Genomic DNA, 25,928 nt, shown 5'->3' with positions numbered 1-25,928 from the left:
TAGGAAATGAAAAGAATAAATTATGGTGTACCCATGAAGTGGAAAAACTGTACAGTTCTGAAAGAGAAAGAAAACATACCTTTATGTGCTAATTTAGAAAGACATGCAATATTTCATTTTTGAGTAAACAGGGCATATAACAATGCATAAGAAGATGCAGATTTAGAGGAGCAGAAGATAATTACACATGCAGAAAGCACAAAGAATAAACAGCAAACTGTTAATAGCACTTCCTGTCAGGGAATAAGGGGCACGTATCTTTATATATTGCTATATGTCAGTGCCATGGTGGCTGGTCAGTGAGTGCCCACTGTCTTTCCAGAAAGAAACACAGTCTTTGATTTGTAGTGTTTGCCTTTGAGAGGAGATTAGGTCATAGAGGCAAAACCCTCACGAGTAAGAACAGTGCTCCTGTGAGAGGGGCCCCAGAGAGCTGGCTCATCCCTTCCCACCACTCGAGGACATGGGTACAAGGGTATTGTCCATGAACCAGAAAGCGGGCCCTCACCAGAAAATGCATCTGCTTGGATCCTGGACTTCCCCGTCTCCAGAATTCTGGCTTCAAATAAATTTTTGCTGCTTATAAGCTACCCAGCTGAGGAATATAGCCCAAATGGTCTGAGCCAGTATTATCAATCTCAATTCACAGGAGAGGACAAAGGTGCTTAAAGAAGTAGCCTGACTACCTTAAGGTCATGCTGCACAAGCAATAAGTGACAAGCCCAGCACCCTGCATTCGGGGCTGCAGATGCAGCCATTCCAGCTCACCTGAGGCAACTGCAGGTGGAGCACGGCTCAGCTGGGGAAGTTTTGCTTTTTTTTTTTTTTCCTCTTCTTTCTATTCAGCACTCAGCAGCCTGTTATTTATTTAGCAAAAGAGAGGAAAAACAGGAGCCTGGGCCTGGGGCTGGGGCTCAGTGGTAGAGCGCTCACCCACTATGCATGAGGCACCACATGAAAATAAAATAAAGATACAGTGTCCAACTAAAAAATACATGTTAAAAAACAACAAACAAACAATCCATGAGCCTTTAGGGCCAGACCCACTAAGGAAACAGGATGAATGTATAAGGAAAATAGTTCAGGAGAGAGGGCCTCTCTGAGAGAGGGTGGGGAGCAGACCTCTTGCACTTAAGTGAGATTCTGGAAGCCTGGAACTAAACACATATCTCCGAGGCCCATGCCTCAGAAAGAGAGGAAGCAATGGTGAGTGATTCTTCTGGAACAGTGGCTTTGGCTCAGGGGGGAGGGCAAAGGGATCTCTTGCCATATTTTCAGGATGCAGCTGGGAAAACTCTTCAGTGCTCAGTTTAATTAGAGGCCCCCGTCAGGTCTGACGAGGGGGCTCTCGCTTGGCTGCCTTGCTGGGGTGCCTCAGAGAACCCGGCGGGGCTACAGGGACCGGGTGGGCTGGGTGCCCTGGGCTACGGGTGGGTGCTTTTGAATCAATCTGCACATGCTACAGCCACAGCCTGGAGAGATGAAAACTTGGCTCAGGGACAAGACATAAATAGAGACAATAAAAAGAGAAGAGGATGTTGGGTGCAGGTGGCTTCTCTCTAGGGCCAGGCGGGAAACTATTGTTTCAAACCCCCAGCCTGCTGGATAAGGCGGTCCTGCCTCTTTAGCATTCAGGCCTAAGCCCGACCCAGCCACAGATGAGCCTCCTGCTCATCTCCAATGGCGCGTGAGCTTCTGATCCTGCACTCCACACAGCTGCGTCGGGCGTCTTGGCTGCCATTTATTGAGTGTTATTGCTTGCCAGGTGATATAGTTGGGATGTCAAATGTGCCCCAAGCTCAAGTGTTGAAGGCTCGGTCCCCAGCTAGTGATGCTGTGGGAGGTGGTGCAAACTTGGGGATGTGGGGACTCCTTGAGAGAAGGAGGTCATTGGAGGTCTTTGAAGGGCTGATTTTGCCTCTGGCTCCCTCTCTCTAGCTCTCTCTCTGCTTCTGGCCATCAGGAGGTGAGCCACTTTGCTCTGCTGCCCCCTTCCGCCATGACATTCTGCCTCACCACAGGCCTGGAATCAATAAGTCTCTGAAACTGTGAGCCCAGAGAAATCTTTCACCTTAAAGACTATTTTCTAAGATACTCTGTCACCGTGATGAACGCACCAGGCATTTTCCATTCACATCATTCTTGCTGGAGTCCCACGAGTCTGTACTAACACTCCCTCCTTACAGGTGAGGAGTCAGCTCCCCTCCAAAAAAAATAAAAATAAAAAAAGGAGAGAATTTCCTAAGATTTCCTGAGGCCTTCCAAAGAATCCTAAGTGGCTGGGGTTCATGAGTGAACTCTTCCTTGCTCCCTTTGTGCCCGGCATATACTTTAGAACATGCATCTTTGGTTGTATTAAAAAGGCAAACTGCGTGCTCTTCCCTCAAGTATTTGCTCAGCTCCCCACCTGAGCGGGCGGGTCCGCCCTCTTCCCTACCTGTGGTCCTCCTGGCTATACAGCCTTTCCCGCCCTACCCCCCAGCAGGTGCAGGCCGAGTTGCACTTAATTGTTCTTCACCTCGTACTATTTAAAAAACCAGGTGAACCACCTGGATTTTTGAGGGGTGGGGATAATGGTGATTCAAATAAAGACTACATCTTATTTTTTAAATTTGTGTTCCTAGCACAGAAGGTAATGCCAGGCACCCCGTGCCTGCTGAGCACCTGCCTAAAGTGGGCATGCTGAGAATGTGGGATGACTCTCACCAGCTTCTCACGCCCTCCCGTCTTCCTGACCATCAGCCTGAGGGTCCCCTCTGGGGAGAAAGGCAGGGGGAGGGTGACTGGAGCTCCTTTATTCATTCAACTGATATTCACTGAGAGATTTCCATGTCCCAGACAGGGACACAGGAGTAGAACAAGGTCCTTGTCCTCACAGGCTTTCACTCTTGTGGGGAGAGATAAGGATTCAGATTCCTATTGTTGTCACAACAAATTCCTTGAGCAGTTTAAAATGAATCCATCTATTATCTAACAGCTATATGGGTCTGGAATAGTCGGGGCTTAGGTAGGTCATCTACTTGGAGCCCGTGAGGTCAGAATCACCGTGATGGCCATCTTGGGTGCTTCACTGGAGGCTCTAGGGGAGAATCCACCTGCAAGCTCCTTCATATTGATTGCAGAGTTCAGAGCCACAGGTGCACATCTCCTGTCCAGCTCAGCTGGGAGCCTCTCAGAGGCCATCTAGATTCCTTGCCCGGTGCTCTCTCCATGTTCACGCCAGCAAGGGCAGGTGGAGCCTTCCTCCTCGTCTGGTTCCTGTGACTTGCCCTTCTCTCCTGGTCCAGGTGCAGAAGGGCCTCTGCTTTTATGGACTCGGGTGATTAGACGGGGCCCACTGGATCATCCAGCATAAGCTTTCTATTTTAAGGCCTATAATTACAGCTTCAAAGCCTCTTTGGCCATGTGACAACATCTTCACAGGTTCCAGAGCTTAGGACAGGGACTTTGTGTGTGGGTGGAGGGGGCATTCTAGTCGGACCATCAAAAACTTGTTCTTCCTGACGCTGGAGGAAAGTGAGCTGGAGGGTGCTGCTTTGGCTTGATGGTTAGGGACACCTGCTGTGAGATGAGCCCTAAGCAGAGACGGGGGAGTCCTGGAGGAGCCCAAGGGCAGTTGCTGGAGGAGCAGTCCAGGTGGAGAGCTCAGGTTCTGGGGTGTGGAATGGGCCTGGGGAACGGTCAGTCAGAAGGCCAGAGCAGCTCAGTGGGAGAGCAAGCAGGGGAGAGAGCGGGCTGTGGTTCCGGAGTTGGCCAGGCCAGCTCGGGTGGACTCCTTTCCTTGGAGGCTGCATTCTGCCACTGTCACCTTGGGGTGAAGTCAGGATGACAAGACCATGTGCCTGGTTCTAGATTGTGTCTGATGGGCCAAAGAACCCAAAGGGCACAAAGGCAAGAAAAAGATGGCACTCTGACCCTGAGTGTTTGGGGACTCGGACTCAAGTACTACTAGACATAGGTGCAGGGGCAGGGTTTGCAGGAGCAGGAATGGCCCACATATGGCAAGGACTGTCTGCAGTCTGGGGAGGCTTGCAGAACACCCCACCTGTGGCCTTTGTGCCTGCTGTTCTCTGCGTGGACTGCTCTTACTCCAGCTCTGAGCATGGCTGCCACCTTCCTGTTCTTCACATCTTTAGTTCAGTTGCCACGTTCTCAGAGACCCTTCTCTTAATCTTCCCTTTGGAGAAGAATATTTTATGCCTGACTTTCTTGTCCAAGGTACTACTGACATTTTAGGCAGGACAAATCTTTGTGGTTGGAAACCCTCTTATGCACTATAGGGTGTTTAGCGGTTTCCCTGGATCCCACCGTGTAATGATGGGACAATCTACCTGGTTGTGACCAGCAAAAATGTCTCCAGAGATTAATAATGTTCCTGGAGTAGCATCGTTTCCCAACGATTCCCTTGAGCACTGCTATGGCACTGTATTTCCAAAATTATTTGTTTACCTCAACAATAAATACTTACTGCCTAATGTATGCCAGGCATGATTGTAGGTAAGGGAGACGGAGCAGTGAAATTAGTTGAAAAAATTACTACCCTGGAGGAGGTTACATCTGCATGGAAAGAGACAGAAGGAAAGAGTGAAAATGAGCAAAATCACAGTAGGTCAGATGGAGAGAGTGCCGTGGAAAAGAACAAGACAGACAAAGGGGGGATGATAGGCAAGATGTGGAGGCGAAGAGGCTTGCAGATTTAAAAAGGCGTGTTCCAGAAACAGCAAGGAAGCGGGTAGCTGGAGCTGAGTGAGTTGGGGACACCAGGGGGGACAACACCAAAGGCGCATGGGGAAGACAGTTTCTCCCCCATGGTAACTTGGAGGCTCTGCACACAGGGCTCCCATGTGTCTCATTCATGAGGCACCCCCGGGGCCCAGGGAGGTGCCCGCACATTGCACATGTGAGATGCGTGACGAATACCTGAGCAACAAACCAGAGGACACAGGGAAGGGCAGCCCTGGGAGGAGCACTCAGTCCCAGATGGTTCAGTGACAGAGGTGGCTACTAGGAAGAGATGCCAAGGAGCCGCGGGGACCTTGCCCCTCTTATGGGCCTCAAGTATAAAGGGAAAGGGTCAGTATTGACGTCTGACCTGGACTCTGTCCCAGGCATGCTAAGGAGGTGGTCTCCTGCTCTCAAGAAAGCAACCCTGGGGGGCGGGAGCTCTCGGGATCCTAACCTGATGCAGGAAGAACAGGTTGTTCACTGGCCAGAGCAGATGGAGTCCAGACTTGGACCAACTGGAACACAAGCAATACTGTCTTTCAAAAGGAAAAAGAAATGTGAACCCCAGGGGCCCAGGAGTAATGTCACCAATACTGCAAGAGGCCGGACCTCCTGTAGTCCCTGTGTCCACTTCATAGGAAACAGCAGGCAAGTGACTTACTCCTCCTAACATGTTTATCACCTCATGCGCTTCTCATGGCTGTCCTTGGGGAGGCAGGTCCTGTAGCCATCCCATCTCACACAGGAGCAAACCGGGCCTCAGAGACCAGGTGATGTGCAGGAGTCACTGAGGGAACCAGGAGGTGGAAGGCCCCAGGAGAGAGGTGGGTGTAGCACTGGCTTCTCTCACTTAAGACATCTAAAGCGTTGCCAGGGAGAAGGAGGAATCAATTTGTTGTGTGTGAACCTGCACAAAAGGGTTCTGAGGCCAGAGAAGGTTTTGGTTCAGGACATGGAGAGGACAAGGCTTTGGGTCAGTCACAGACCTTGAAAAGGGTCAAGTAGAGAGAAGCAGCCAGTGGCCGTACTGCGAAGCACCTTCTGGCTGGCTAAACGCCTCCTGTAAGCAGGAGCCCTGGTGCTGACCCTGAGAAAGCCCTTGAACACATCTGCTTTGCATCAGAGTCAGCCCGGTGAACATTATAATTGTGTATAATTGTTATAACTGAGCCTGAAACTGTTGTGACTTATGGAAAAAACTTTAAAAGTGTTATTATTATTATTTTGGCATGACTTTAACAGACACTAAACATGGGGAGATAGAATTCGGCACTCGCTGTTTTCTCATAACTCACCAACAGTTGTTCACTACTTTGGCTTTTATTTATGTCTATTTTTTGTACTTTTATTTATGTATATTTATAATGCCATAGGCCAGGGCACTTAACTACTGAGCCACATTCAGAGTCCTTTTTATTTTTTATTTTGAGACAGGGTCTTTCTAAGTTTCCAAGGGCCTCTGTTATGGTTTGGGTGTGAGGTGGTCCCCCAAAAGCTCTCATGTGAGACAATGCAAGAAGGTTCAGAGGAGAAATGAAAGGGTTGTGAGAGTCTTAACCAATCAGTGAGTTAATCCCCTGATAGAGATCAACTGAGTGGTAACTGGAGGGTGGTGGGGTGTGGCTGGAGGCGGCGGGCACTGGGGCATGGTTATGGGGTATTTGTTTGTATCTGGTGAGTGGAGACCCCTTTCTCTGCTTCCTGATCATCATGTGAGCTGCTTCCCTCTACCACACTCTTCCACCATGATGTCCTGCCTCACCTTGAGTCCCGAGGAATGGAGCCTGTTGTCTGTGGATGGAGACCTATGACACTCTGAGCCCTTAATTAAACCTTTCCTCCTCTATAGTGGTTCTGGGTGAGTTGTTTTAGTCCTAGAGAAAAAGCTGACTAAAACATCCCCCCAAGTTGCCTGTGCCACTGTGTCCAGCTTGTTCACAATGTTGGAAGAACTGCTCACAGACAGCAAAGCCACTCCTGGAATCTGATGGCCAGTACTACATCAGCGCCATTCTGCATTTGTCCCCGTTACAAAGAAGATGGTTCTATCCTGAACATAGGCACAGCAGCAGCTGACCATGCTTCATGTCATCTGACTCAGGCAAGCCAGAGTTACCAAACTCATTCCCAGTTGAAGTAATAAATTAATTTCCCTTTATTTCTTCATTGTATTATAGCCAGGCCCCTATATTGATTTTGTAAAAAAAAAAAATTATATTTGGAGGTCGTATAATACATTTGAATTTGATTTTAGGATGGTACAAGAGGCATTCAAAAGATGTTGTGAGATGGGGGCAAGGCTGAATGAACACAAGGCATTTTCACAAATTTGTAGATGAGAACAAAAATCAAGTCTAATGAAATGATGTAAAGATTGACCCAAATCAGATAAAACTCACCAGCGATAAATAGAACATCTGTGCTTGAGGTTCAGTGAATCTACTACAGAAGCACAGAACAGAAAGCATCTGCTGAGCAGTCGTTCATGCAGCTTTTTAGTTGAACTTGAGTTCAGCTGGAGCTTGAGGTGCTAAGCAGTAGTAAAGGGATTCAGAAAGAGCCTGGACGAGGAAGCTCTGGAGCCACAGGCCCAGCCCCATCCCGAGATTCAGATCCACCCTCCCTGGGTGAGGGCTGGACATCCCAGGTGCACAGGTGTTGTCAGTGACTCAGGACAGTGGGCTGAATTATCCAAGCCAAATGTGGCCCTCCAACAGTTGGTACACATCAATCAGGTCCAGTTGTCACTTTCAAAGAGCAAAATCATAGGTATCCACAGGCAGTCAAACACCCATTTAAAAATAAAAAAGGAAAGAAAGAATCTTTCTACCTCAACTTTGCCACAATAATAGCTATTTAGTAGTAAGTACAGAATGAATTACATTTAAGTCTCATTTGTCTGGGTGCAATTATTATAGAGATCATCCAAGTGCAATATTTTTCAATCATTAAGGGACTTGACCAAAGAGACAATTAAAGCTCAAAGAAATGAAGGGGTGTGCTCAGGATCTCAGAAGCCAATGCCATAGGCCAAGAGGTGTCAGGTTACCTACCCCTGACTTTTGCATACGACTCCAGCCATGTGGTTCTCAGTTTCCAGTTCAAATTGTCAACTGCTTTCTTTTTTTGAATCCCTGTCACAGAATGCACCGTAGTGTCTGACTTTATCACCGATCACGTTCCACTTCCTCACGGCCCAGTGTTTGCTTCAATCCCAGAGGTGAGTCAGTCCTTGAATGTCCCAATTTTGTTGCTGTACAGATAAGGATTTCTACAGAAAATTTCCCTCCCTCTCTAGAGAGCCAGTTCTCCATCTCCCTGTCTCTGGCCTAATTTGGGGACAGAAAGGAATGTGATGTATTTTATTCTTAAGTTGTGTTTGAAGTCTTCTGGCCAACATGATGCCCTTCGTCTTGGGAGGACACACTGCTCCTCCAGTTACCTCTGGCATCTGTGCCAACCGGCTTAGCTGTGAACTTGCCACCTTGTTCCCCCACCTGCCTCCCTCACCTCACCCTGCCCTCCCCGCTCCTTGGCTGATGTTCGCTTTTTAAGATATTCACCCGTCAGCTTATAAACTGAAATGTGTTGAATCTTAATAAGACTGTTAAATCCTGTTTTTTTTTTTTTGAAGTCCTGCTGACAGCTGCATGCTCTGTGAATGACAGCTTCTTGCTCCTAGGAGGTGACTGACACATGGATACAGTGGGGACGGACCTTCTCTGTGCAAGGATGTGAGAGGTGCCCTTAAGTCCACCTGAACCATTATGGGCAAGAGCTGGTGCTGGGATCTGCCTGGTCATTCACAGCTGCTATGGCTTAGTAGCCTCCTTCATATAGAAATAAGTGACAAACATCTTCCTCAAGATGAAAGGGGAGAGGAAGAGTGCATCTTCCTAAACTTTTGGGGTCCTTTGAGAAAGGGAAAAAAAAAAAGAGAAAGTGGGAACCACGCCGGATCATTTAAGGAGAAATGCTACTTTACCAGATAATTCTAGGGTTCAAGAAAGATCATGCATAGCGATGCCTGGGCTGAATCTGAATATTTGCAAATGGTTACTCAGGATAGGGTCAGGAAGAGAAATAAAAACTACAAGTTCCTGAAATGCTCTGGTTACTGGCACTTGCGGCTGCTCTGGCACCACAGAGCCACAGGGCCTGCTCCCAGGCAGGATTCTCAGCTGGGTAACAGATGAGGAGGTCTGAGCTTGCTGAGCTTGGGAAAGCTCTCCAAAAGGCAGAGAGTCTAAAAGTGACCAAGTCAGGTCTTGAAGGCAGATTATCCAACTGAAACGGCTCATGCATTTTCTGGAAATTGGCTACATAAAATGGTCAAGAAGCTGATCAATGAACTAAAATAGGCATTTTTTTCTTAAAATAATATGAAAAGCAAACCCCTTTTCCAGAGAGTGAAGAGATGAGACAGAAATGTCAAAAGTGGCTGCTTTATTTTTGGGCAAAACAGAAAAACTTACTGGCTGCTTTTGACCTGAGGGCTTGGGAGACCTTAGCAAAGTGCACTTAGCTACGTAGCCATCCCATTGTTTTCAGAGAGGGTGGATCTCATGCCCTGACTGAATAAGTGGTAGAAAAATGCAGTGGATTACTACATGCCAAACAGAAGGCTAGGCTCCTTCGATGACTTCCTAACTTGGAGATCTTCATACGCTCAGTGTTATCATCCTACTTTACAATGAAGGAAAGAGGTTCAAACAGATGGAGCAAGTGACCTTGCTCATGCAGGGACAAGTGGCCCTGACATGGTCCTAACCCAGGTGTTCTAACACCCCTCAACATCATGCCGAAAGCACCTCAGTGCCTTTGCTGGAGAGACCCTGTTTGCATGGCCGAGATGGCTGGGATTCAGGGTGGCAGGTTCCCTCTGGCAGAGTCCTCAATTTCTATGAGAACCTAAATGTCTGGATGACTCATCTGCTGGTGTGTGCCACAATTCTTGGTCTTAAAATAACAAATCTCCATCAGGAGAGCCAGTGCATCTCAGTGTTGCATAAATCCTTTTACAAGGATCACCTGGTGTCACTGGCGTGATTTAAATGGACACATGGCTCCTAACAGGGCTTTCCTCCATGTGCTTTGCCCTTTTAGTCCCAGCAAGGAGGGCAGCGACTCACTGCCTGGGCATGTCAAGTAAGAGCTGGGTTGGCTCAGGTGCCTCCCATTTCCACACTCTGCAGCAAATAAGGGACACACCATGTTTCTCATAATAAATTCTCCAGGGTGCTGCATTTTTCTTTTCCCTGAAAGCCCATTTAGATGACCAGAGGCTTGTTGTTTTCAACAGACAACCAAGGCCCCATCCTGCCTCCCCCCGGGGCCATTTCCTATTATTATGTGTTTCGAGGCCCAGAAGCTAAATGGACACGCCAGGGTTTATCCGAGATGTCCCTTCTCCCACCCAAACAAGCTCGGGTGCCCATCTCCTTCCCAGTGGAGAGCACACAAAGCCCTCTCCTTTTTCCTTGGTTGGCTTCTCCAGGCCGCCTGCAGGGCAGGATCCTGGGCTCCCCCAACAGACCTAACCAGGCTCTTAAAGGGCAGAGTCTGGGATTCTCCATTTTCAGAAAGTGTTTGATGCTGAAGCCCTTAAAGTTCAAGCTAGGAAGGTCAGTAGTGAACACCAGGCTCCTTAAACTCGAAGCTTCGGTTTCCTCTAGGATAAAACAGAGATAAGCAGAGAGCCTGCCTCATGGGTGAGAGTGAGGATCAAATGAGATTATCGCCCAAGAAGCACCTGGCAGAGAGCCTGGCTCTCACTCAGCTGGTAGAGGCCCTAGAGGCACAGCCTCCCCAGCTATTGAAAAGCTGAAGCACTTCCCTACTGCCGCTGATTCTTTTCAGTCCCTTTCCCCATCCAGGCCCCTCTTAGGGACCCCTCAGAGTTCCCAGCTATACAGCAACTAAAGGGTTAATGCCCAGCACAGCAGGGGAGCCTCCTGACAAGGGTGGGTGGTTACAATTCTTCCAAGGTGACCTCCATATGCCCAAAAAGTGACACTGAGGTGACCATGCCAGGAGGAACGCTGGCCGGCCTCCACACAGGGCTCTGTGGCTGCACATCTGACTGCTCAGGACATCCCCTGGCCTCTCCTTGTCCTCCTCCAGCTCTGACCCATTATGACTATATTACTGGACTGCCAACTCGGTCTCTGTCTCGTGTCCTTTTCCCGCTGCGAGCCCATGTTTTATTCAACTTTTCTGGAGTTCATATCAGGGTTCAGAGTTGACTTTTTGGCTTTTCTCACTACAGATTGGCTTTAGCTTCCAGAATAGGCTTTGCATAGCATCTTCAGGTGTCTGTGCCTATCCCCAGACACCTGTCCCTAACCCGAATACTTGCTGGACTCAGATGTTGAGTCCCTCCTATCTTGGCTTGACTTACCCCATTGCTCCCTGAGCTCCAAGTTCTAATTATGAAAAAGATGGGCATGCTTGACGGACAGGGAGCCACAGCAGGCAAATGGGAGGGAGAGGCAGAGGACCCAGAGGCCTCCACAGCCAGACACTGGCAGGCACTGAGCCTGGTGGGGCAGGTTGCTGGAGTTCCATGCTCACTCACTCCATGAGGTCACAGAGTATGTCTAATGCCAGCTTGGGGCCTAGGACCCAGCAAGCAGTCAGATAAAGCACAGAGGAAAGAGCGAATGATATGGAAATGGAACAGTGGAATGAATGAACCAAAAGGGAAACGCAAGAAGCAAGTTTGGGGTGGTAGAAGGTGGAATAAAGGATCTGATTTTAGACAACACACTGTGTGCTCAGAGGTACTGATTTCCAAAGGTCTGCCTTTTCTCTGGCCAGGTGCACGGTAGGTGGTACCTGCCCTCCCCTTTACAGGATGGAATGGCCACATGACATGCTTTAGCCAATGCAATATTAAGAAAATTTAAGAGATAACATGACCTCTGCTACTTCCTCACCCCATAGGTGAACACAAGCAATGAGACAAATCCTGAATACCTACAGCACAGGTCCCTCTGGAACCCCTGCCCACACCACCCTGGAGACTCACCTGTGTTGTAGCCCCTCCCAAGCACAGATCCTCATGGACCTTGTGCTCAAGAAAAACAAATGTATTTCGTTAAGAAACTGAAACACTGCGGCCGTATGTTACTGCAGAATGGTTGCTAGCCTACATTAACAGCCAAGGAACCTACCATCAAACTGATACAGAATCCAGTAGGATCCAGGGCTGAGGGTCAGCGGAGGGGCTTTCTGATAAGAGTGCCACAATGCCATGGCCCCTGTAGCTACAGCACTGAGAAAGATCTGGAAGGTCACCCACCTCAGTTCTGGCCACTGCTGATCTCAGGCAACCAGGTGGCCTCCTCCATGCTGCTGGCCATGTCCTCTCCCTGAGGGAGGAGCAGGGGGCCCTTGTGTCACCCTCTGGAACCCATGCCCACACCACCCTGGAGACTCACCTGTGTTGTAGCCCCTCCCAAGGGCTGGCCATGGGCGGTGATTTTTCCACAGGTTTCCAAGGTACCAGTCACTCTGGTTCTCTACCAAGCCCAGGACCTGCTGACCTGTAAACAGAGAATACAAAGGCTTAGGAGGACCACAGCATCAGGACTAGTGAGGACTGATCACAGGGATCAACGGTGGCAGGTCATCATTACCATAGCTTCCGTTCATGGGGCGGTCTCCTAAGTACCATATACCGACCTACCTGGTCAGTCTGAGTTAACCCATGTTATCCTCACCACCAGGCACCTGATTTATTATTCCCCATTTCATGGAGGAAAGACTGCAGCCCAGAGCAGTCCAGGACTCTGTGCAAGGTTACCCAGGTTATCTGTGACCTAGCCCGAATCCACGGCTATTCATTCACTCACATAAGGAAGCGTGTTCATTCCAGAAATCTTGGGACACATTAGTCTTCAATCATTCCAAGTCCAATATTTCCCACTGTGTATTAATTGATCTGTTTTCTGAGCATGGACCAAGATGTTTTTCTCCTATCAGAGAGGAGGGAATGATCCGTGGTTGGAGAGATGAGACCAAGGAAAAGAGCTACCTTGTGATCAGCTGCTTACGATGTTTTTTTGCTCAAACTCATTGCTTCCTCCACAATAGATTTATTGTGGCTGCCTAGCAAAGCTCCTGCTCAGCATGCACAGGCCCTGGGAGTGATACCCAGCACCATCAATAAACAAACAAACAAACAAAACACAAATAAATAAATCCATGTCTTCTGTCAACAAGAATCACATCCACATAGGAGTGTAGTCTAGAGGGATGATTGTCCCTGGGTGCCCAGAGCTGGGCTGTGACATTGGTCTTGTCTCTGTGGCACCTCAGCTTCTCAGGTGGGAGGGGCTTGCAGTGCATCTCTTAGGATGCGATGCTGGAGTATGGGTGGGAGCGAGTCACTGGGCCCTCCACATAGGCCTCCTTTAGATGAGTCTGGCCTGCCACTTGCAGACGGCATTCTCTAAGAATTGTCATCAGCATCATTTGACCGACTGGGAGAGTGGGGTTTCACAATTCCTGCAGGAGCTTGTGTATAATTACACACTACCCGACCGTAACTTGACTGAGTGCATTATTGCTCACCTCTGTGACAAAAGTTTGAGGTAGGCATCACACATTGATGTTTTATAGAAAGGGAAACTGAAACAAAGAGTTTAAGGAACTTGCTAAAAGTTGCACATTGAATCATCACTGTCTTCCACAACCGGCTGAAGTCTTCCGAAGGGCAATTTCTTAGGATGCTGGCCAATCCGAGAAATAACAAAGAACTCTCTGACCCAAGGAAAGCCTGCTGCATGTTCAGAAAACACAGGGGTCCTTGTGGAATACCATGCTGGGTGATATAAGGCCTCCTTGGTAGGATGACAGCTCCCTGAGATGACGGTGTGTGGGTTTGGTGTAATTTATTTGATCAATTTATTGGGCTCCTATCTAAATCATCACCTTAGCACAAATACATAAACTAGAGGCATGGGAAAAATACTACCGCCCACTTTGTCATTGTACCCGATCATATCCAAAACTTGTAGAATCCCTCAGAAAAATGCATCCCCAATCCAGGCAGGGCAAGCACCAATCAATTCCACATGAACTAACTAGGTTTGGGATGTGTGTGCAAAACGGTTAGATAGACCTAGAAGGAAAGCCTGGTGTCCTTAGCTCAGGGGCAGTGCCCGCGATGACCAGCTGCAGACCTCACTTAGTATCTGTGGATCACAAAGGGGTGCTTGGGAGAGACGACTCTCGATGGCTAAGGAGCCCAGGTTGGTATCACAATGGTTTTAGGGGCCCCGGCTGGTATTACCTGTTCTTCTGGCATGATAAAATGTGTCATACATGAAGAACTGATGAAAGGGAATGAGCTTTCACTGAATTAAGGGTGGCCAACTGAATCCCAGCTAAGGACATCTTCAGATATCAGAATCCAAATTCTGTATTGTCGCACCCCCCACATTGATTTGGAGTCTCAATCTTCTTCCTCAAATCCTCCACTAGCCACACTTCATTCCTGCTGAACAGAAATATGTTTTTCTAGCTTGTGTGGTCACCTCTCTCTTGCTTATTTAGCTGGCCCTGGGCAGGAACTGTCCTTGTCCCTGCCAAACCCTTCCCACAGTTCTTCTGTGGCTCGTCTCTAGCTTTGATGCCCCACGAATAACCAAGTTCCTTTATCTTTGACCACATGAGGTGACAGACATCTCTACCCAGTACTTCCTGCGAGTACTTTTATCTTCCGGTGACTCAGGCCCTTTAAAGGACCAAGTGGGCAGTATTGAGGCCCAGTGACACCCTATTTGTTAAATATCCATCTCCTGCACTGGTCCACAAGGCAAGGACTGCAGAGTATCTGACACACAGTAGGTGTTTAGCCACTGTCTGCTACTAAGACATTAGTAGTCTCACTAAGTAGTTACTCATTCGGGTGGGAAAACCCCTCTCAACCGGGATGAGGCTAATGTTGGGGTGTGTTGTCTTCAGCAGGTCAGCCTCCCCTCGCCCCCAACCTCAACACATTGTCCACTCTGTGAGCTCAAGCCTCTGCCTCCCGTGTTGAAAATGCAAAGACGAGGCAGCAGTGTGAAGCACGGCACTTCCATCGGCTGCTCGGCTGAGGCTTGAATTCCAGGTCTCACCCTCCAGAGAAGGAAGAATCTGCAGGGACACCCTGAAGTCCCGGCATCGCCAAGACGAAGATTCAAATCTCTCCATCTGTACCCGGGCTGCCTTGATGGCAGCCCATAATCTTTTCACATTAAAAAAAATCCTTATTTAGTAACACAATGGTTATAATTTTAATATCCATCGGTTGAGGAAAAACAAAACAATCAACTGCCACCAAGATTTCGTTTTGCTCTTTTAAATGGATGCATTTGCCGCTATATCAATTATTAAAACAGGAATGAGGAGAAGCAATTTTCCTTAATCTCAACAGTGCGGAGTTCTGTGTGTGGGCTAATGGATTCCCTGAGTGATCCGCTCAGTGCCTCCCCCAGGCAGAGGTATCTGTGGACAGAGGACCCGAGGAGCAGCCCGGCTGGGGACCAGGGGTGCCGAGTCCGGGGTCAGACTTTGTTTCCCATTCTCGCTCTGACATTTTGCTTGCTGTGCAGCCTTGAGAAAACCCCTTAACCTCTCTCTGCCTGCTGTATAACTTATGTCTGTTCCAATGAGTGCTTACGGTACTGGGTGGAACACATTAAGCAGACATAACTGGTTGCTATTTATAAATATCATCATCCAAGCTAACCGGCCAGCTTCTGAAAGCCAGCGAGCCCCTAGCCATGCAGCTTTCTTTGGTGGTCACCCAGCCCAATTAGGCCATGGCAAAGCTTTGCTTCTCCAAGTGTGGTTTGGAGGCCACGTGCTTCAGAAAGAACGGAGGCTCTGCTCAGAACCAGTGAGGGCCACAACCTAGAGGTTAGTAGTTATCAGGAGGTTGCTTCCTTGGATTCTCTAGTTTCTGGAGGGGGGATTTCCTGGCCTCTGCTGCTGAACCCTTCTCTCCCCATTGGTGTGGATGGGGCTGCCTGACTGGTGAACTTCAGAGAAGTTACACAGCTTCGCTTCCTCTTCCATCCCTTCTTCTGGGAGCTGGAGAGTTGCAGAGAGCTTGCCATCAATCTGCTATTCCATCATGTGGGTTTATAGGGCAGGTTTCCTCCTGTGAGGACCTCAGCATGCTCGGCATGTCCCAGGAGGGGTTGGGGGAGGTGCAATTCTGGGCTCTGGGTTAAGGAGGATCCATTGTGGATGCATGGCCGAGTCCTCCAATTTCACCATATTTCAATAAATATGGTGACATTTTCCTCTTGCCCCTCTAAGTTGGGCGGTATCTGTATATGTGAGCGTGGGTTTAGCGCCCTATATTAATTCCTATAGACCCCAAAACTTCTGAACATGAATTCTGATCCTGAGACTAGTTAGTAATTGGCACTAAAAACCCAAACCCATGGGTAATTTAGATGAGTGTCAAAGTTTGGGAATAATTGATGGAGAGGTCTGGAAGCTCTGTCTGCCTTCCTCAAAGGTCAGGTTCACCTGTGCATCACTGGCACAAGATAAACTCAAGTGGTGTCTAAATCCAGCCTATAAACCAGCAATATTCAGGAGGGGGGTGGTCTCCAGTGCTCTACTTCTTGAGCACAACAAAATAGGGAAGAAAATGAATGTCATGTTCAGACTACCAGGTTTGAATCCTGGCTCCTCTGCTTACTAGCTGCGTGTCTCTGGGTATGCTACTTAACCTGTCTGTGCCTGTTTCTTCATTCGTTGGTAAAGTGGAGTTGATAAGGGTACATATGGCCAGAATTAGTTGCTGTTGTTTTTTCTCCAGGCACAAGTTAATTTGTGAAAATGAAGCTGTGTTCTTTGCTTTTTCAAACCACTACGAATGAATGCCTGGAAGCTGGAGTCGTGTTCACTTGCAGTTACCATGACCCTCAGAATTCCTTAGTCCTCCGCTCTGTTCCCTGTGTGACCCCTCACCCTCCCGTGCAGACCTCCAAGCTCTCAACTTCCCCACAGCTTTTCTGGTAAGGGTGCCGTGCAGCAGACATCCAGCAACGAGGTCCCCTCTGCTCCCTTGTCACAGTACAGATGAGACAGCCATCCAAGCTCGTGGGCCTGGTGGCCTCCAAATCCTGATCTCCAGAGACCCGAGTCCAAAGGCTCAACCTTGATCTTGCGCACGCATCCTCAGCCTGCCGTCCCATTAGGAAGGAAACCTCGGGGATTCCCGGGGAGATGCCCTGGGTGCCACCGGACCGGCTCAGCATGGTGCACCTCCCACCTCGTCTCCTTAGGAGTCATTACAATAAAACACCGTGACTAACAGAAAAGGCTTTGTCATTGTTTCCCGAGCTGGCCCTGTGGTTATGATTGAGTGCGCTGCTCTCTGTCTCCCTGACTCTCGGCACAAGTTAACTTATGAAAATGAAGCCGTCTCCGCTGCTTATTCATACATCACCACTAACAGCCAGACAGGAGAACAAGCCCGGTATTCTGCGGGGCCCTGGTGTCGGTGTCACCAGCCGGCTGGTGACGGATGGCTGCAGGCTGGGAACCCCCCTCTCTCCTTCCTTCTGCAGGTTTTGGCTCAAGGCAGGGCTCCTGCTGTTCAGGAGGCAGAGGATGCTGCTCCCACCTGGAGCAACTGGTGTGGGAAGGTCAGGCGGAGCTGGTTCACTGGGTGGGAGAAGGCAGGAACCGAAGGATGGGGTTTAAACTCAGGCAGGACAGGCTGTAGCCCCAGGTTTGTGACTAGGAGACAACCATTCTAACTCTGAGTTTCTTTACAAAAGGCTAAGAATCAAACCTCTCCTCACCTCTGAAATGAATATGCAGATTAAATAGGATAATAATGCAGAGCACCTGGCTCATGGTAGATGCTCAAGACCTTCTTTTCCTCTTTGGATTGTCACTGTTCACACTGTCCATGTTTTCCTATTCAGGAGCTAAGGTTAGCCCTGTAAACTGGACTATGCAAACTTCAGCCTCACTGTCCCCTTCCCTGCCCTGCTGTCCCCTGTCCATACTCCACTCTGCCTTTCTGAGTCTTTAGCTTCTGTGATGCCAATGTCCCTGGGAACATTCCTGCCGGCCTCCTTCCTGGGGCTCCTCTCTCTACGTCCCCTTCCTCCCGGTGAACATGGACTCCAGAGCTTGGTTCCCTTCCTTCTTGCTCTACATTTCATCCATGGACGGCGGAATCTGCTCCAGTGGCTTCATTCAGAGAGCACCAACTGGAAGGTAATCGCCAATCTGCACCCCCAAGCCCAGGCTTTGTTTCCTACCCTCTTGTTCTTAAAGGCTTCTATGGGCTTACTGTTTCCTTTTGGCCATTTCACAGTGATTTTCAATTCAACCTAAACAGGACCAAATTCAGAATCATGTCCTCTTCGGCTCTCTGAGCCCTGCCTGGCCTGCTGAATGGCGCACCGAGGTCTGACTTGCCTGTGGAGCCCAAAGCCTTTGAATCCATCTTGACACCCACCTACAACCAGATCCTCGGATTTTACCTATGAGTATTTCTGGAATTCATCCCCTCCCCTGCTCAGCCATGTCCTTTTTCTCTCCCTTTCTGGGGTCCCTTAGCAGATGTCCCCAGTCACCTTCCCCTCTGGGTAGCTCTTCACCATTCCATTCTGCTTACTGAGCCACAGAAATATTTTGAAACTAAACACTGGATGGCTAGCCTTCTTGATTAAAATGCTTAAATGTGCTTGTAATCTCAGCAGCTCAGGAGGTTGAGGCAGGAAGTTCTAAGCAACTCAGTGAGACCCTGTCTCTAAATAAAATATAAAACAGGGTTGGGGATGTGGCTCAGTGGTAAAGTGCCCCCAAGTTCAATCCCCAGTCCCGCCCCCCCTCCCCGCCTGCACCAAAAAGTGCTTAAATGCTCCTGGAGTCCAGTATAGCGTGGATGAATGAATGAAGGAAAGGTGAATCTTTTGCCCAACCCACAGCCCAGCCCGTCAGTAACTGGTGGGCTCTATCTCAATGGAAGGGAAGTGGTGGTGTGTCAGCTGCCCTCTCTGGTACTACGCCAGAGATAGGCAGCTCCTGCCTCATCTGTAGGAAGCCTAAAGAGCTGTCTCCTTTGTTCCACCCCCAGGAAAGTTCCTGGGTATAGAGAAAGGCTGCCTATCAAAACAACTGTGCTTATAAAACCAAGCGAATATTAAAATATTAAAACCACAAGCTGTCCTGAGTCTCACAGAGACCCACCAATGCCCTCCCAACCTCATATTTATTCTAATAAGCTATTTTCAACTAGAAAAGCCTTTAAACACACCATTCAGTGCGTGTCTGAGCGCGGGATGTCTATAATAAGAAAAACATAGAGTATCATATCGCCATTTACTAAACATCCTGAAAGAGCTGCTACACAGCCCCAGGTGCCCTGGCTAGTCGGTGCAGAATAATAAAAACATCTCCTGAGAAGATGCACACAAAAGGGCATTTAAACAACCCTGAATAGATTGAAAGGGACCATTTCTGAACTCGCCTGTCTCACAGCTCCTACTTGGACAATTCAGCTGCAGCTCAGTGCACTCTGGGGTAACAGACACCTAGAGGAGTTGCGAAGGTTTTAGTCATGACTCTGGAAACTTCTACTTCCACATGAGGGCAGGGAGGGGTTTAGGGACCCGGGGTCCATGGAACTACGAGGACTCTGACTCTGACTTTGAGCTCAGGCTTCCTTTCTTCTCTGCTTCTCAAATGTGGTGGCTGCTTCTTTCTTTGAATATTAGCGCTAATTCTTGCCTGGTTCAAAGTCCAGCGGTCATGCATAGCACAGGAACTTCTGAGCCAGCTTGGAGTTCTCCACTTCCCTCATGTGTGAAAGGCTGGTGGTTACTGTGTCACAGGCTGCAGTGGGACTCTCAACTAGGTTCATGTACCCTGGTTTATACAGCATGTCCCCAGGATGGAGCCTGGGTTTCCACTGGTAAGGAAGCAACCCCACCCCACCTTAGACCTCTGCCAGCCCTGATTTTCCAAGGAGAAAAAGCATCCCCCCTTGCTGACGTCGGTGAATGAGACCTAATCCCTCTGAGAGGAATTAGATTCCGTGTCCCTCCGAGAGGCTGAGTAAGTGAAGATGAAAAGAAGATTAGATTTTGCTTACGATGAGCAGGCCAGACGGAGCCCGGAGAGGTCACCAGAACACACAGGAGCTGCCTTTCTGAGGAGAAGCTTCTAAACACTGGATGATTCTAGAAGAGGCTGCAGGATTCTGCCCTCATCCAGCAGGACATGCTGAGTCCCTTCTCTGCACGAGGCTCTGTGCCAACCACCAGGGACACAGTAGTGATGAAGATAGACCCAGTCTCTGTCCTTCTGGACCGATTCTCCAGAGAGCTTCTCCCAGGGCCTGGATGCCATCTTCCAGGTCTCACCTCAAATCTCACTGAAGCAGAGACTATCTGAGTAGCCTGGCAGTTTCATTTTTAACAACAGCCCCATGGAGTCTGATGCATTCCGGCTTGGGGATCTTTCTGGGTAGGTATCACCTGCCAGGTACTGCAGAAGGAGGCGGGATTGTCCACAGAGCAGACAGGAACATGGTGACCTCAATGCTCCCTTCAAACTCACTGTGAGTTTTCTTAATCCTATGCCCATGATGAGTTTCTCAGTGTCCCCCCCTGCTGGACAATCTCACAGGTGTTCTTGTATGTGTGGACGGCTTCCCTGGAGGGGACCGTGCTTCCCAGGGCAGTCGGCTCTCTGTGAGTCCCTGGCCCAGGCCTTGGAATAGGCGCTGTCCATGAACCATCTCAGAAATGCCTCGAGGGCCCCCAGGAGGCAGGCACTGCACTGATTTCTAACCTCCAGAAAAGAAGCTGAGGTCTAGAGAAGTAAAATCTCTGGTCAAGGCCAAGGGGCTAGGAGGCCTGGAGCGGAGTCTTGTAGTCCCAGCACAGTGCTGTAGAAGTCTTCATACATTCAGGGTTAGAAATCACCTGAAATGGAAATGTTTCTCTCTCCTGGGAAAGGGCTATAGTGGTACCAATATGGGAAGGGGTCCAGAGACATGGGCATGATGAGGAGAAGGGTACATTTGACCACCCCACCTGTTCCGGCCTTTAATCCCACTTGGGGCTGCAGAAAAGACCCTTTGGAAAGTTCTCGTTACCCACTGGGGAGCAGAGAGTTTAATTTCCTGAAGCAGTAATCCCAGGGCACTGAGAGGAGAGCACATCCCGCCCCAGGGCACCTCAGGAGAAGAGCAAAGGAAGCCCTGAGACTCAGAGAAGAGTCTGCAATCCAACGTAGGTCCAGATAATGAGCATCTGCCAAGATCCAAGAACAAGGCTCCCGCCCCACCCTCAAGACTTCCCTGGGTGGGCCTGAAGCTTAACTTGTGGCTTAAAAACGCCTGCTCAATCTCAAATAATGATTTTTCTCTTCTTCCTCCTGTGATCGTTGGTCTTTGGAAATGGGAAAAACTAAAAAAAGGAATGCCGAGCTGCTGGGCTTCCTTCCAAGGCTGCTTTTATCACACTGAGTCCCAGAGCGCGTGGCTGCCATCACCTCAGAGCGCGGCCTCCGTCAGGGAAGCGAAGCTGGACTCTGTCCAGTACACCTCTATCTGTGCTTTTTGGATCTGTGTCTCTTTTTTAAAACACAATGTGTTGGCATCTTCCAGAACTCTACTCGCAGACACTCCTCTGCCTTACCAGCAATGGTCAAGGGGAGCAAACTTCGCATTTTTCCTATTGGGGTTGCAGAGAAGGTCCTTATTTGCAGGACTATGAGGCCAGTATTTTAAATTCTGGCTTTTCCAATTACTAACTGCAACCTGCACCCAACTGCTTGATGTTTAAACTTAGTTTTTATTTCTTTATAATGATTAATAATAAGATTCACCCTATGTCTAATATATTGAGAGCAAAATGAGATGTAAATTGTCAAATATTGTTGAATTCCGATGGAGTAATATTATTAGCCAGCATTTCTGGGTCTTTAAGTAGTAGATATTTAATTGCTTTTACTGCACATGTATTCATCCCATCAAGAGGTTAGCGAAGGTGTGGAGAAAAGCTGGGCCTCACTGTTCATGGAAAGCTCCAGTACTAGGCTCTTAGAGGGACCCTGGGAGACATGACCACAGACAGGCTATCCTTCTCCCCAGGAACAGCGTGCTTCCCAAGGGCCACAGTGCACACCACCACACAGGTGGGTTGAATGGTATGTTCTAACACAGGTGTGCTAACAGGGCTGACTCTGGACACTATGTACAGAGGGTCTTTATATGGTTAAAATATCACACCTGGAAAAAGAACCAGTACTCTCTAGAAATGAAGAGCTAGAATGGGTGTGTATCTAGACCTGGCTTCCTTCAGGACCCAAAGGTCCACAGGCAAGCACTCCAATACACTAACCACTGGGGTCAAGAGCTGGGTACTGTAGCAAAGGCCCGTCCAGAGGGAGCCTGCTGACCACACTCTCTACAAGCCTGCTCTCTGCTGTCCTCCTTGGAGAGAAAGCTCCCTTTGTAAACCAACGGCAACACACCTACGGCAGCAAAGAGTCCTCCCCTGGTGTGGCCTTAGGTCACCCACAGTCAAGTGGCGTCAAACCAACAATAACAATGCCCGACACTTGGCCTTTTAATAGTGTGATGTCCTTTCTGATGGAGACTAAATGGGGAGTCCAAGTTTAGGGTAGAAAACAATTCTGTCTGGCAAAGTCGCAGAGATGGTGGTGGGCGGCAGTGAGGGGGAGCCGAAGTGGGAATACAATGGCCTGTGGGAATCACTAAGCAAAGACTGACCCCTCAGCTGCAGAAATATCCTTAACAAAGAGCCAGAGCCGGAGCTCCAACAGAAATCCATCCATTCATTTGTTCATCACTTGTTATCCACCCACCCATCTATCCGTCCACACGCCCCTTCATGCATGCGCCCGTCCATGCACGTGCCCATCCAGCAGGTATTTGTGGAGTGTTAACTAGATGCCAAGCACTGTTCCGGGCTCTGAGTTGTAAAAAACGACAAAAAACACTCAAAAAAACTAAGTGTCTGTCTCATGAGCACTTTCATTCTAGTGGAGAGCAAGATCACAGACAGATACAGGATAAAACACAAGTGGCGACAGAAGATCCTGCGAAGAAAGCAGATGAAGGGGCAGAGAGCACGGGGTGCAGCGGCTAGTAGTCCCCACACAAGCAGGGCTTCGGGAAGCAAAACTGAGGTGGCACTTCAAGAGAAAGGGCACGTACCTCTTGCTCAGAGGAGGGCCAGCTGAGAAGAGAATGGCAGATGAACAGAGGGGCCCAGTGCTGAGGCTTCCAGGAAAGGACGAGGGCAGCCCTGGTGCACCTGTCCAGGTGAGAAGTGCTGTGGCCACAGACCCGATCTGGAAATGGTCACCAGTCTAGCAGTGAGTGGCAGAGGACGTCCCCCTGGGATGACGGCTATTCCTGATTCAGGGCTCAAGGCCACTTGAGAGTGAAGAGGTAGCCAATGGGGACACGAGGTGGAAAATGACAGAAGAGCATTTCAGAGTCTTCAAAAGGAGGAGAGATGCCCATCTCCAGGACAGGAACAGAAACAAGCAATGAGAAACCCGTACTCTGGGCCAGGCCCAGTTGTTTGGAGTCCCAAATCTGCACTTTAGGGAAACAAGACATTCCTATGAAATGATATCAAAAGCGCTTTTGAATTCTGACTCTAGGATCCCACAGTCAATTATTTCATAGCGCTTAAGACCTCAACATGATCACCAGTCGCCTGGGTACCCCAAGTTTCCCACAGACACAGGACTCTGTCCTACCTTATTTGCTGAATCAATACTGCCTATTTGGGGTACACTGAATTTTTCGTAGAGACAGGCTGACTTCTGACATATCATCATCTTAATAGTTTTGAAACAAAGTTTTTGGTATGCCTGTGGCTTCCACATCCATGCCTCGTCAAAGTGTGAAACAATCCTAAGCATCTTATAAAGCCCTTTTCGCTTTTTGCCTTTGTGCTTGATCTTTTCCATTTCAATTAACTTTCTCTTGAAGTGTCACTGGATGAAAGACATCACAGAAATGGCAGAACCTGTTAGAAATGCAACCTTTTAGCTCCCAAGAGAGTCTAATTCCATTTCACTTATGCAAGTTTTGACTGATGGTGACCCAGTATCTTAGGTGTAAGTCTCCTCATGATGAATCGTTTTAAAGAGCTTGATCGTGGAGGCAACTGCAGCTCTGAGCTAATAGAACTCAACATGCCACTCGGTCACCTTCTGCAGCTTTGGAAGAATGTGCCAGGTGTGAATGAAGACGTTCAGTATAGACAAAGACCTGGACTGGGAACAGGAGATCTGTTCAAGGAGAATAAGATTCTGCAGCTCACAAAACCAGGCTGTGCAGTAGCTCTCTGACCTGGACATTTGCAATTTGACAACTTCTGTAGCTATCACCAGAGCTAGGCACTAGGGCCAATGTGTGTCAACTTTTTTCCTCCACTAATGAAAGGCAGGCACTTGTCTGGCATTGCTAAAGATTTAAGAACAAACGTATTTAAAAATAAACTTAATAACAACCTTTCTGCATGTAATTGTTATTAACTCAAAAAATACTTAATTGATATCTATTAAGCATAATGGATGATTCCTGCTAAATAAAAAGTAAGAAAGACATAATGACCTCGAATACACTGCAGAGAAGCAAGCACAGGAGACACTTATGAATCATCTTGCAAAAGATAATTCTTGGCAACTGACAGGGCCAGAGGAAGACCTCAAAAGACAGATGATGTTTGTCTTGGCTCTTCAAGGACAGGTAAGAATGTAGAGGCAAGGTAGGAGGTGGCAGGCCAGTTAAGCTGAGGCAGCATCAGGCCAGGCTGAGAAGCGATTGTGGGAAAGAAGTGCATGGTTCAGAAAGGCGGCCACTTACCCAAACACATGATCCTGACTCAGTGTCTCATCTTGACCACTGGCCACAGGTATAACCTTGTAGAATCCTTTGCCTTCTGAGTTTGGGCTGCTCTGTTTCAAATGGGGCTTATAAAACCGACTTGCAGTTTGTTATAAGGAGAATGGGTCACACTGGTAAAGGGTCGGACTTGATGCCTGACACTACAAGCTTGTCCAATAGGTGAGCTTCGAGTTATCACTATCGTTAAAAGAAACTGAATTCAAAAAGGAAGACGAGGCTCAACCTGTGGCTTTAGAAGTCTAATCTTGGCTTGTATGTAGAGATAAGGGGACCTCAAGTTTGCTAAAGGCAAAAAAACCAAACCAAACCAAACCAAAATATCACAATAATCCTGGCCCCATTTCTATTCACTCCTTGGGGTTTTAAAGCACCACATAGCAAAGATAATAAACAGAAGTGTCTACTAGACACCAGGTGTAGTGAACAGGGCATTTAAGACACATTTCATCTTCTAAATAAACCTGAGAAGATAGAAAATATAAACTTCCATTTAATAGAAAAGGAAAACATCTGCAGAGAACTTGAAGTCCCCTGCTTGTGGAGCAGCTGCTGAGACGTCGTGGAGCTGGGATCAAAGCAGGTCCACGTGACTCCAGATGTCACAGCTCATCTCCTTTCAATGAGGCTCATGGATGTCATCCTCAGTGAAAGTCCTTTAAGAGCAAGTGAAGAGTGAAGTCAAATAAAGTTCTTTTCATATCACAGGGTTTGGTATAGTTCAGGGTCACGCAACAATGGGCTCTGACTTCTCACAGTTGTCTCTGTCATAGAACCTTCCTGGCTAGATTCCCCTCATATCTTATGAGGCACGTGCCACCCACATACCCCACAATGGCACTAGAGAACAATGCAGGTGGGTTCTCACTCTTGAAGCTAGTCCTCGATGCATGTGAGCCCAAGTGATGGGTAGATGCGTGGATGGGCATCGGCAATGCTGGGAGCCCCATACTGCAAAGCAGGCCCAAGCTACACACACAGTGAAGAGATGGCCATTCTGGCCACTCCCAGGGGCCTTCAAACATGGGGTGTGATGCTGAAGTGGAGGTGCACACACAACATAAAGCTAACTATAGCAGCCAGAGGATGAGAGGGAACGTCTAAAAAGAGTAAAATGCAATTTCCTCCTCTATCCAGCCTTCCCCGCCTTCATAGGCTGAATTAAGCTCTCCTGCTGAGTTTCCACTGCTTCTGGACCATGTCTTCATTATAATAATTAGCTCTCAGCAGTAGCGGGCATTGGGATCCTTTAGGAGGCTTTAAAAAAAATACATGT

General features: G+C 48.4%; 1 protein-coding gene and 1 long non-coding RNA gene across 9 annotated transcripts in view; one reads left to right on the top strand and one right to left on the bottom strand.

Moving 5' to 3' along the window:
- Large1 (LARGE xylosyl- and glucuronyltransferase 1) overlaps window positions 1-25,928 on the bottom strand; it is a 507,191-nt gene that overhangs the window by 96,257 nt on the left and 385,006 nt on the right. For all 8 annotated transcript variants that reach the window (XM_078052856.1, XM_078052857.1, XM_078052859.1 and 5 more), the window contains one exon: window positions 12,168-12,272. In XM_078052856.1, the coding sequence (XP_077908982.1) occupies window positions 12,168-12,272 (105 nt within the window). The remainder of the gene's footprint in view (window positions 1-12,167; window positions 12,273-25,928) is intronic.
- On the top strand, window positions 7,687-8,831 carry LOC144378543 (uncharacterized). The gene is made up of 2 exons (XR_013440308.1): window positions 7,687-7,945; window positions 8,360-8,831. It is a non-coding gene; the product is annotated as an uncharacterized LOC144378543 (long non-coding RNA).

Source organism: Ictidomys tridecemlineatus, chromosome 6 (genome assembly GCF_052094955.1).
Source record: "Ictidomys tridecemlineatus isolate mIctTri1 chromosome 6, mIctTri1.hap1, whole genome shotgun sequence".
NCBI lineage: Eukaryota > Metazoa > Chordata > Mammalia > Rodentia > Sciuridae > Ictidomys > Ictidomys tridecemlineatus.
Note: the sequence above shows the minus strand (reverse complement) of the source record. Positions and strands in the feature narration are given on the sequence as shown.